General features: G+C 42.4%; 1 protein-coding gene across 1 annotated transcript; it reads right to left on the reverse strand.

The window, feature by feature from the left end:
* Positions 1-5,892: 5,892 nt before the first annotated feature.
* Positions 5,893-11,779, reverse strand: LOC110503681 (polynucleotide kinase 3'-phosphatase). Its single transcript, XM_021582136.2, has 18 exons — positions 11,634-11,779; positions 11,193-11,316; positions 10,841-10,887; positions 10,433-10,720; positions 9,977-10,243; positions 9,650-9,729; positions 9,450-9,507; positions 9,205-9,312; positions 9,002-9,073; positions 8,540-8,588; positions 8,298-8,368; positions 7,892-7,984; positions 7,664-7,760; positions 7,514-7,575; positions 7,298-7,407; positions 7,033-7,120; positions 6,708-6,775; positions 5,893-6,393 (listed from the first exon to the last, which is right to left on the reverse strand). Exons 2-18 carry the CDS (start codon positions 11,314-11,316, stop codon positions 6,273-6,275), a joined length of 1,803 nt encoding a protein of 600 aa, XP_021437811.1. The 5' UTR covers positions 11,634-11,779; the 3' UTR covers positions 5,893-6,272.
* Positions 11,780-12,032: the final 253 nt, after the last annotated feature.

Genomic DNA, 12,032 nt, shown 5'->3' on the forward strand with positions numbered 1-12,032 from the left:
CCTTGAATTCTAAAAAAATCACTGACAATTGCACCAGCAAAACACCCCCACACCTCCTCCTCCATGCTTCACGGTGGGAACCACACATGCGGAGATCATCTGTTCACCAACTCTGCATCTCACAAAGACATGGCTGTTGGAACCAAAAATCTCATATTTGGACTCATCAGACCAAAGGACAGATTTCCACCGGTCTAATATCCATTGCTCATGCTTCTTGGCCCAAATAAGTCTCTTCTTATTGGTGTCCTTTAGTAGTGGTTTCTTTGCAGCAATTCAACCATGAAGGCCTGATTCACACAGTCTCCTCTGAACAGTTCATGTTGAGATGTGTCTGTTACTTGAACTCTGTGAAGCATTTATTTGGGCTGCAATCTGAGGTACTGGTAACTCTAATGAACTTGTCCTCTGCAGCAGAGGTAACTCTGGGTTTTCCTTTCCTGTGGCGGTCCTCATGAGAGCCAGTTTCATCATATCCGCTTTATGTTTTTTTGTGACTGCACTTTAAGAAACGTTCAAAGTTCTTGAAATGTTACGTATTGAATGACCTTCATGTCTTAAAGTAATGAAGGACTGTCGATTCTCTTTGCTTATATGAGCTGTTCTTGCCATAATATTAGCTTGGTCTTTTACCAAATAGGGCTATTTTCTGTACCACCACTACCAGTCTGCCAGTCACATTCTGTTAAAGGTCCCATAAAGCACACATATCCCTGGGTTGCTCCTCTTTTCAGTTCGCTGCAGCTAGCGACTGGAACGAGCTGCAACAAACACTGAAACTGGACAGTTTTATGTCAATCTCTTCATTCAAAGACTCGTGGACACTCTTACTGACAATCCCAGAACAACAGCAAAGGACCTTGTGAAGATGCTGGAGGAAACAGGTACAAAAGTATCTATATCCACAGTAAAATGAGTCCTATATTGACATAACCTGAAAGGCTGCTCAGCAAGGAAGAAGCCACTGCTCCAAAACCGCCTTAAAAAAGCCAGACTATGGTTTGCAACTGCACATGGGGACAAAGATTGTACTCTTTGGAGAAATGTCCTCTGGTCTGATGAAACACAAATAGAATTGTTTGGCCATAATGACTGTCATTATGTTATGAGGAAAAAGGGGGAGGCTTGCAAACCGAAGAACACCATCCCAACCGTGAAGCACGGGGGTGGCAGAATCATGTTGTGGGGGTTCTTTGCTGCAGGAGGGACTGGTGAACGTCACAAAATAGATGGCATCATAAGGGAGGAAAAGTACGTGGATATATTGAAGCAACATCTCAAGAAAAGCTTGGTCGCAAATGGGTCTTCCAAATGGACAATGATCCCAAGCATACTTCCAAAGTTGTGGCAAAATGGCTCAAGGACAACAAAGTCAAGGTATTGGAGTGGCCATCACAAAGCCCTGACCTCAATCCTATAGAAAATGTGTGGGCAGAATTGAAAAGCGTGTGCGAGCAAGGAGGCCTACAAACCTGACTCAGTTACACCAGCTCTGTCAGGAGGAATGGGCCAAAATTCACCCAACTTATTGTGGGAAGCTTGTGAAAGGCTACCCATAACGTAGTGGTGATCCTAACTGACGTAAAACAGGGAATTTTTACTAGGATTAAATGTCAGGAATTGTGATAAACTGACTTTAAATGTATTTGGCTAAAGTGAATGTAAACTTCCGACTTCAACTGTATATATTTATTTATTTTTATCCCAGCCCCCATCCCCTCAGGAGGCCTTTTGCCTTTTGGTAGGCCATCATTGTAAATAAGAATTTGTTCTTAACTGACTTGCCTAGTTAAATAAAGGTTAAATAAAATAAAATACTTTGTCACAACACAACTGATTGGCTCAAACGCATCAAGAAGGAAAACAATTCCACAAATGAACTTATAACAAGGCACACCTGTTAATTTAAATGCATTCCAGGTGATTACCTCATGAAGCTGGTTGAGAGAATTCCAAGAGTGTGCAAAGCTGTCATCAAGGCAAAGGGGGGCTACTTTGAAGAATATAAAATATAAAATATGTTTTGATTTGTTTAACACTTTTTTGGTTAATACATGATTCCATATGTGTTATTTCATATTTTTGATGTCTTCACTATTATTCTACAAATGTAGAAAATAGTAAAAATAAAGAAAAACCCTTGAATGAGTAGATGTGTTCAAACTTTTGAGTAGTACTGTATGTCTATATTTCAGCCACGTGTCTGTATTTCAGTAATGTGTGTGGATCATTCCCATCGACTTGGTGCCTTTGAAGAAGTGTAACTTGGTCAAAAAAACGTTTGATTTCACCTATTTTTTACATTTTGTCATGAAGAGCACATGTTCAACTTCATAAAAAACAAGTTTTCCCATCTGAAGATGTTAAATGAAAAAATGACAGGGTAAGGACCTGTTAAAAGTGCCAAATAAAGTAACAGTGTTGACCGCAACAGGGTTGACCGTAACAGGGTGGAGGATTTAATCTTAAATCAGTCATGAATCCCCTTGTGACAGGGGGAAAGGGAGCTTGTTGTGAGCAGCAGGGAGTGGCAATTTAACGATTTCTAGCCTGTCTGTCTATGGATAACAGGGTAGACCTGTTATGTGCCAAATAAAGTAACAGGGTTGACCGTAACAGGGTGGAGGATTTAATCTTAAATCAGTCATGAATCCCCTTGTGACAGGGGGAAAGGGAGCTTGTTGTGAGCAGCAGGGAGTGGCAATTTAACGATTTCTAGCATGTCTGTCTATGGATAACAGGGTAGACCTGTTATGCTCAATCCACTCAGTTTTCTGACACTAAACACCAGAAAATGTCCAAAAAGAGCAGAACCAGCTCACCTGATTTGACTATTAGATGTTCAATGTTTCTTTTGAAGAAAAAAAAAACATTTTAAAAGGAAGCTTTCACCATATAAAAACAAGAGTTCAGTTCATGTTACAGGGTTGACCTTAAAATGAGGGACAGATGTAAATGATTCACGAGAGACAGAGTTTTGGCACATTAGCAAATCTTTATTTATACATTTTTTTTTATTTATTGAATTTCCGATGTGGTCTATATTAAAGGGCACTTTATTTAATATAACAGGCTTTTAAAATGCAATATTGGTGCACAATTTCTACTTAAAATATCAACGTGACTGTATTTAAGTAATGTGACTGTATTTAAGTAAGTGTCTGTATTTCAGTGATCTTCTTGTATTTCAATGACAAGTGCACTTTATCATTAAAAAAATACATCTGTTTTAAAGTCTTTTTGTGTGGTATATTTAGCAATAGAATGGCTAAACCAAGTAGAATGAAGTCAAAAATGTAATAGTGATGACACAAAGTGTGACCACGTGTTTGGATCCACCAAGAAAGCCTATACCAGGCCGTGGCATGTGAACGTCACCACTGTAAGCCTTATTGATCATAACATGGAAGACTGTACACAATAAACACTATCAAAGACATACCTAAGTACAGTACCAACGAATCTACAGTAAAATGAAATCCTCCATTTAACCCTATTCTCTCAGGTTCAGACTGGCGCTAAGTCTGAGACCTGACAAGGCTCCATCATGACCCAGAACTGGATCCTGACCGCAGCACACTGCTTTTCTGCCATCAGATTTGAGGTGAAAGTGGACCAAGAGAAAGTGACTGTGAAGCATGGTCAGTACCCTACCCAATTGCACATTGGTCTCTGCATTGACCTCACAATGTTTTTGGGTCATTTGGCAATGTGTCTGCCCAATTAGAAATACCAATCTAGAACACAGGTTATAGATAAGAGACGACTGATTATTTAGATAAGACTACTGATTATTCAGATTATTAAAAAGGTGATGTCTATTCTGCCTTTCATCCCTAAGTAATGCTTACTAATAAGTATCATACTCATGCAAATGTCCCCCAGGTTATGAAGGAAAGGTGTTAGCGAAGGTGTTGTCTGTAAACCCGCACCCACAGTACAACATTGATGGACTCAGCGACAAGAACATGAAAGACTACGACATTGCTCTGGTTAAGGTTGAAACGATCAAGCTGTCATGGACATCAAGGTGGGTTGAGCAGCAACACTATCTCATGACATAATTCCCTTATGAATTGCTCTCATTCCAAACCACCACAATTCCATCTACTTGGCCAACTCATTAAACAGCAATGACATTGTTACGCACTGTTACAATATTAGCATGAGTACTTTATTGCACTCTATTCTTGTCTAACTACATGACTTCTTGTACCTCCCTGTGTTTATCTGGTATGTGTTCTCTACAGGCCCATCTTCTTGACGTGTACCAAGCCCGCCAGCCGAGCCATGAAGATGAGTCCCAACTCTGTGAACAACACGGTAAGATGACTGCTCCTCCTCCTCAACAAGTAGACGGAGTGCAATAGCTTTTTTTTAGCTTGACAAGCCAGACTCAACTAGTTATCCAAGTTGAACTCGTTCCTGATAGAGCGAAAACAATCAGAGTACTGCTGGACATGACAGGTGTCATCCACCCATGAATCATTTCATGTCTAGGCTTGACTCAAGTTCTATGTCTAGTATATACACCCACCACCCCCGTTCATGAAAATGGATCGCTCAGACAGTGACATGGTCGTTGCTTGCTATATAGAGCAGGCAGACTGGCATTGAGGCATTCAGTTACTGTTCGATTGAACGTTAGAATGGGCATAGTGACCTAAGTGACTTTGAGCGCGGGGTGATCTTTCCAGTACCAAACCAAAAACATCCAGTCAGCGGCAGTCCTGTGGGCGAAACAGCTCGTTGATGTGAGTGGTTTAATAAATAAACTGCCGAGTGTATGATAACTGGTTAATGTGTGTGTCTGCAGAGAGAACCCTGCTATGCCTGCAGGAGACCGGAGCCTACTTCATCAACAATGGGTCTACAGTCAAGGATGCGAAACGCAAGCACACATTCATACAGGGAGTAAGGTTAGCGGTGCTCTACAACCAAACACACATTCACAAAGGTCATAGGTCAAATCTAACAGGCCTTCTAGATTGTAATCTCTAGTGTTGGCTCTACCTTTACCACTATTTGAATATGAAGAGTGAACAGTGGTACAAATGTACAGTGTGAATAAGTTTTGTTTGTCTTCATGTACTGTATGCCTGTACATTATGTCTAATTGATGTGCATGTTTGTGAAGGGTGGAGAGTTAATTAGCAGCACCATTGTTTGATGTTCCTATTTGCAGAGGAGGCCTGACTGTGTTAAACAGGCTGTGAACACACTTCTAACTCCTCACAATGCAACTTTGAATGAATACGTGCCAGACAGGTTTCTCTGTTCGGGCGGATCTGCCAATCATATAGATGCTGTATCGTGCAAAGGTAAGTTTGTAGGAATACACAGCATGGGAAGTCACATTACACAACTCGGAACACATACATTCATTAATATACAAATAATATGATAAACCTTTATATTATTCTCATGCATGATATGATCCAACTTTTCCCAACAGGTGACTCTGAAGGCGCGCTGTTCCTTCTTAACAGACTGCGGTATTTTCAAGTGAGGAACTCCCCCCTTCCACAAAATCTTCTCCATGATAAGCAAACAGAACAATAACAATCTACCGGTATCTGGTGTTTTGTTCCATTAGGCAAAGCTATGTCTACTTTTTGTACGGTTCTATTCGATCTTTCATACAGGCTGGAGTAGTGAGCTGTGACACCAAGAATGTATGCGAAGCCCAAGACAGAAGTGACAGGCAAGAGACTTCCACATTAGTGCCATGGGTAAAACAGCACCTGGGGAAGGAGTTGGAGTTTCTACCCATGTGGACGGCTGAGTTTCAACTAGGATTGTCATGAAAATATTGCTTTACGGTGGCATGCTAGCAGAAAAACATGCATTCAGTTTCCCTACTTTACAGAATAGGATCCATTGTAAAACAAATTCAATTAATAACAATTTATTAAAATATACAATTAATAAAACATTGTTCATGTTTTTTTTTTTTTTTTTTTTACTTTTTAGGCTTTCTGGAAACAAGTACTGTTATATCTGACCAGAAAACACGATACGAAAATATGAAACTCAAGCCAATCAAACAAAAATACTGATGTGTGCTGTCTGCTGTGGTTACATTTAGTTAAAACATCTGCACCTTCAAAATGTATGTAGCGTAATAGCAATGATTTGTTGATTAGCAGCAGGTAACTAAATAGTTTATCTACATACAGCCACAGCATAGAAAAATGTTGGACTGGTACGACTGCCAGATTATTTTCCAATAACAATCTGATGAATTTTAGGTTGGAATACCAGCCACCCAATCAGCCTTCAGAGAACTGCCTGAAGAGGGCCTCTGATTGGCTGTCTGTAAAGGTTGGGACAAAATGAATTTGCAGGATTTCTGAAAAGCCTTCCGAGAGACTGGGCGCCACAAACTTCTTCCTGTGTGGAGAGAAAGTCTGTTCAGAGTGGGCATATACATTCAGACATGCATTTATTTTACACGACATACATATATGCTGCGTTTATACAGGCAACCCAATTCTGGCCAAAAGACCAATTAGTGGAAAAAGATCAATCAGATCAGATCTTTTGCCAAAAGATCAGAATTAGGCTGGCTCTGTAAACACAGCCATAAAGACATATGTTATATTAGTGCGCTCTGATCTTTTCAACCCATTGTAGAGGCCAGTGAATCCCTACGTTGAGAATGTGATGCTGTGAAGTCCCTTGATATAACATCCAATGTCACTTACTTGTAACTGTGGAAGATCATGTCATTGACTTTGAGGTGCTTGGTGGTGGAGGGGGCCATCTCACGGAACTGTACAGCACAAGAAGAGCCCAAAAATGAACACTATGCATCAGGGCAGTACCTCAGAGCCTATATTGAACTGGGTGTATCCCATGGCCTGTACATTGGAAATTGAACCAGATGGTTGTCGTTTAAGTCCCAGGTTGGGCTATTCTGTGTGTACGATCAGGTCGCAAGTTCATGTCACCCTCTACTCTGAACTGCTGAAGAATGAATCATGTGTAGTCTGGTATATACAGTTCAGTAGAGGGAGAGAGGAGACCTACTCTGTTGTTGTGCTTGGCCTGCTCCAGGGAGGCAGAGAAGTTGAAGCACCGACAGGACACGCCCAAACTCTGGCTGACGTCAACATACCTGGAGGGGGACAACGTATAGAAGGTACATGTTATTCCCTACAAACACACTCAATCAAATATCTCTGGTTTGGTTCATGCATGATTTACCACTCTCTGATATGTAAGTGGTTTAGGTTGTTCATGAACTGCAAACCAAAAGTGCTCCACACACTAGTAGGAGCACAGAGACGGGTACCGTTTGCGAGACTCAAGGTCTGGGTTGGTGTTATCCACCGCCACGCTGCGCCCCTCCTTCAGTGCCCGCTCACAGGCCGAAACACAGCTCTGCCAAGAGCCCAGGGTATCCTGACAAACACAGGTCAGGTCAGTGTGTGTATATGTGTGTGTGTGTGTGTGTGTGTGTGTGTGTGTGTGGATGTTAAGAGAGCCAACAGCACACTGATCCACTCACCCGGTTCACGTACACGTAACCTTTGGGGACGATGTGTGTGTGGAAAAAGGTTGATTTCCCGGCTGGATAAAAAAAAAGAAAGAAGGGAGAGGGTCGTCAGTAAAGAGAGAGGGAGGATGGCAGAAAAATAAGGAATGCACGTCCACTTACAAGCAGGGAAACCCACGGCAATGATTACTTCCTGCTTGGTGGAGGTGAGGCAGGCACTGGGCGGGTCATATAGACGGGCGTTAGAGTCACATTTCCTCTGGAGAGAGAGAGACACACACACACACAGTCAGATGTGCAAGTGCACACACATACATACAGAGGCTTCAAAAGCTTCACATATGCATTCTGTGCAGACAGAATACCACAGATATCCACTCGGTTACTCACAGGGTCAAATGGAGGAAGACTGAAGGGGGCGGTCTTCCAGCCCAGGAAGAACTCCTCTGGAGTGTGGAACTGCAGTCCAAGGTTCAGAGCAAACTAGTCGAGAGGGAGAGAGAGAAAATCAGTGTCAGGCATTATTAAGATATGCAATGCTTGCAGGTACAACACCTGGTCATAAACTGTATCTACACCATAGCAAGAATGAACCTTTCACACAGTCAGTAAACACAGAACATTCTTCTCTGCTGATTTGTCTCTACTGAGTTTTATCATATTGAAATTCCTCGTTTCAGCCCACTATTTGGGACACTTTGTTGTTTGTGTATGAAGATGTGCTAGAACTAGAGGTCAGGACAGACTGGTCGACAAGTGAACAGACTGGTCTAGAGGTTAGCGCTGGTGCTCTCACCAGTCGGTCACTGCAGGAGAAGTCCTTCTTCTTCTTGCCAGGAGCCCAGTTAACAGGCCGTCCCGCTGCATCTGTGGCAGAAGAGAGGGAAAGGTCTCAGGCTCTCAGCTGCTGGAGGGCGAGTACACGTTCATCAAACGTGATCATAAGCAGCACATCACTTACAAGAGTCAGGATAAGAATAGGCTAAGTAAGAGGAAGACGTTATGTTGCTATGGGTTGTTCTGTTGTTGTTGACTCACCTCCCACATAGAGACTCTGGCTTTTGTCTACAGCCACGCCGCCATTACCCTGAGAGAGGAAAAACATGATGAACCATGTTTGTTGTTTCAAGAGGTTGGGAGCAGGGGAAAATACATTTCTAGATGGACAAATTTCTATTCCCATTCTATTTATTTCCCACACCATGCCCTTGCTGAAGTATGAAAATATAAACACTCACTACTGTAAGTTGCTCTGGATAAGAGTGTCTGCTAAATGACTTAAATGTAATGTAAATGTTGAAGCAGTGACTGGTCTATGTCATGACTCACCAGGGTAATGTGGTCCGAGTGGATGACAAACAACTAGACAATGCTAAATGGAGCTGGCTTTGTGAACCTTTTGCGACACACCTGTGTTGAGGTGGTTTGTAGGACACAATCGTCGTCTACATGTAATCCCTATTCACAATGTCTGATATGATGCGTGCCTTATGGTCTCACCTTCTCACACAGGTGCTCCCACATCCCCATCACTGGCTTCCTGTAGATCCCAGGACCAGACGCCACAAAGACCTGAGACACACATACACAGTTAAAGGTGTCCACATCTGAATTACACACAATAAAACACTGACAAACACATAGATACAATAGTGAATCTGCTTTCAAGCGCCATTTTTGTGTTTAAATGTTTCTTGACTAACCTGTACGGGGAGCTGTAATGTCTTCAGAATGGTCTCCACTTTAGACTTGAAATCCTCAGGCTTCAGTTTCCCCCTAGATATACCCATCTGATTGGTGAAAAACACAACCTGGGAGGGGCAACAGAGACATGGTTAGCTATTCATCTAGCCACATATTACCATTAAAAGGATGGATAAGAAATATTTCTTGTTGAACAGCTTTGCCGTGTCCATGCTTGACAAAACATTTATATGTTTGCTTCTACCTTGTAGCCTTTCTTTAATAAGCTGGCCAGTTTGGGTTGGATCTCGGGAAAGAGAATCCTGTAAAGGAGATAAGAGAACAAATAAAGGCAAGGAAATTACTCAAGTCAAGAGATGAGGAAGAGGGATGAGGAGAGAGAAAGCAAAGCGAGAGGAGGCCAGACGCAGAGACGCAACTTGACAGAACAGCAGACTGACTGACCTCCAGTCATCTGGGCTGGTGGGAAACACTTTGCCAGAATTGGTGGTGATGATACACCCGTCAATGTCGAATCCAGCAATCTGGGCCAGAAAGAAAGATGGGTCGGCCTTAAAGTGATGTTACTAAAAGTAATTGTGTTTGTACTGCTTGATTGAAAGCGAACTTTGAGACAATTAGATTGTTGGTGGAAACAAATGTAGGCTTAAAACGTTTTCATCCTTGGATGGCCAAAGTAAAATTATATTCAGCATCTCATTCAAACAACACACAGACTCATTGGCTTAAATCAAATATTGAGTTTTACAGAATTACCTAGTTAGCTCTTACCTTGGTGCTTCCAGTGACGCCAACAGCAGTGTAGATCATGAGGTTTCCAATCTGCTGCCAGTGGCTTCGAGAACAGGCTGAGACTGATGCCTGCTGTTGGACACAGTCTCTGCTAGCCCCTGAAGCACTCTCTGACATCTCCTGGAGCTGTCGGAGCTTCTCCTCAACAAGCTTCTCAGCCTCGTCCTCGCCCCCACTGTCGGAGCCTGTAGTCCTCCTACGCTTCTCCTGCAGGGGCTCCTCAGAACTGTGTGGCCTCTTGGATGCCTGAGTGAAAAACAAAAATGCAACCATGGTCAAACTAAACTTCACTTAAATTGGAGGTTGGCATTGAGAAAACATGGGGCATTTTGAACAGTTGAAGTGATACGTTAGGTCCTTTCGGTTACTCCAAATATTGCTAGACAAATTAAAATGCATGCCATTTTCTCAGTTAAGATGAACGTGTTCTCATACCTTCTTGGGAGAGGAAGCAAAAAAGTCTTGGATGCTGCGTTTGGGAACTGTGCTTTGAACCTCCCTCCCTCTGTCGTTCTTTCCTCCTTTTGTCTTATCCAATGCTTTCAACCTTTCTACAACCTTCCCCTTCTGGGCAGAGGATGAGGAGGTTTCGTTGGAAGCAGAGAACTGCACTCTGAAGGGGTGGCTCTGGTTAACCAGGTAGAGGGTGCTGTCATGGGTCAGTCGGCCAGACTGGCCTCTACCAAGACTCTCACTTCCCAAGGATGAGGGGTTGGGGCCAAGCTGAAGAGGAAAACTATACTTTGACAGCAGTTACAGACAGGTTAAGCAGTAGTGTTGAGTGTGAAACTAAGATAAGAGAGCGTTGGCCTCAACAACAGGCACAATGTAATAATTTCATACCTGTGTTACAAGTACCTCCTTGTCTGCATAACAGGCCACCAGCTTCACTAGAAGGAATATGACACATTTTAGATAGTTGTGCAGTTTAGATAGCTGGCTGGAGTAATCCCACCGGACACCGCAATTAAAAAGCAGCATCCCAATAATCTCTCCTTTCTCCTGAAGCTTACTCTTCACACATTTAAACACATTGAACTGGTGTACGCATGGGCAAGAGGGAGTTTCCATATACCATTAATTTATTTTTAAATCCATGAAGGGAAGTGAACAAGTGCACACTTTCGGAGGTAAGATAAATAATTAGAACATGGCCATTGGTACGTATCTAACGTTAGCTAGCTAGTCCTCTTACCCTGGTGTCTGGAGCACTTCTTGTCAATAACTCCAGTCTCTGGACCACGACCTAGGATCACGGCTCGGCCATCGGCTAGTGGGACACGAGCGCCGGATGCACTGACTAATGTGCACTGCTGCATCTGCAAAGACAAGAGACAGTAGGATGTAGGGAAAAACAAATAACGTAAGGTGTCCATAACATATCGGTTTACAATGGGTGTAACATTAATTAGGCATGTCAAATGTTTCTTAAGTCAAGAACCGAGCAGCAATTCTAAACGTAACTTTACGAAGTGTTGAAGGATTATAGCTAGCTTTATAAGTTAAAAAGCTAGCTACTGGCTAGCCATGTTTGAGTAAGAGGATTATTCTCTTCTAAATAATCTATGGTTAAAAGCCAAGGCCAAGCTTTGCATGGTGAACACATCCACATCAGTCATTCAAAAGTGTACTCAACGTTTTCAGTTCACAATCACAACCAGACAAGAGGAGGAATTGAATATTGCCGAGAAATAGGCGGAAAACTTTAAAGGTAGCACGTTCCAACTTTCATTGGTCCGTCACAAAAACACTTTCGTTTAGAAACATCCATCTCATATTTGGTTCCGACCCTAGTCTGGGCTTGTCTTTCCGCGTGTTTTGTCATCTTACCCTACAGTTAACTAACTATTCGTTTTCCTCAATAGGACTGTTCACACTGGTGGAGTCAGTCTCAGAAGGGCTATTAGAATACCCTGCCTGTCGAAAAAACGGTTTGTCAAAACAGACATCTGACTCGCCGAGGTTTACCTCATTCATAGACGCTAACTGCATATTGACATATAATCTTCTGGTCGGGAATGCTTTAGCACATATT

This window comes from Oncorhynchus mykiss, chromosome 24 (assembly GCF_013265735.2).
Source record: "Oncorhynchus mykiss isolate Arlee chromosome 24, USDA_OmykA_1.1, whole genome shotgun sequence".
NCBI lineage: Eukaryota > Metazoa > Chordata > Actinopteri > Salmoniformes > Salmonidae > Oncorhynchus > Oncorhynchus mykiss.

What these genes read in the sequence shown, in the direction of transcription:
- LOC110503681 (XM_021582136.2), bottom strand. Translation starts at nt 11,316, where the DNA reads ATGCAGCAGTGCACATTAGTCAGTGCATCCGGCGCTCGTGTCCCACTA. An exon ending in TATTAAAGAAAGGCTACAAG is followed by an intron (nt 9,313 to 9,449) that starts GTAGAAGCAAAC and finishes TGCCCCTCCCAG; the next exon opens with GTTGTGTTTTTCACCAATCA. An exon ending in GGGAGCACCTGTGTGAGAAG is followed by an intron (nt 8,589 to 9,001) that starts GTGAGACCATAA and finishes TTCCTCTCTCAG; the next exon opens with GGTAATGGCGGCGTGGCTGT.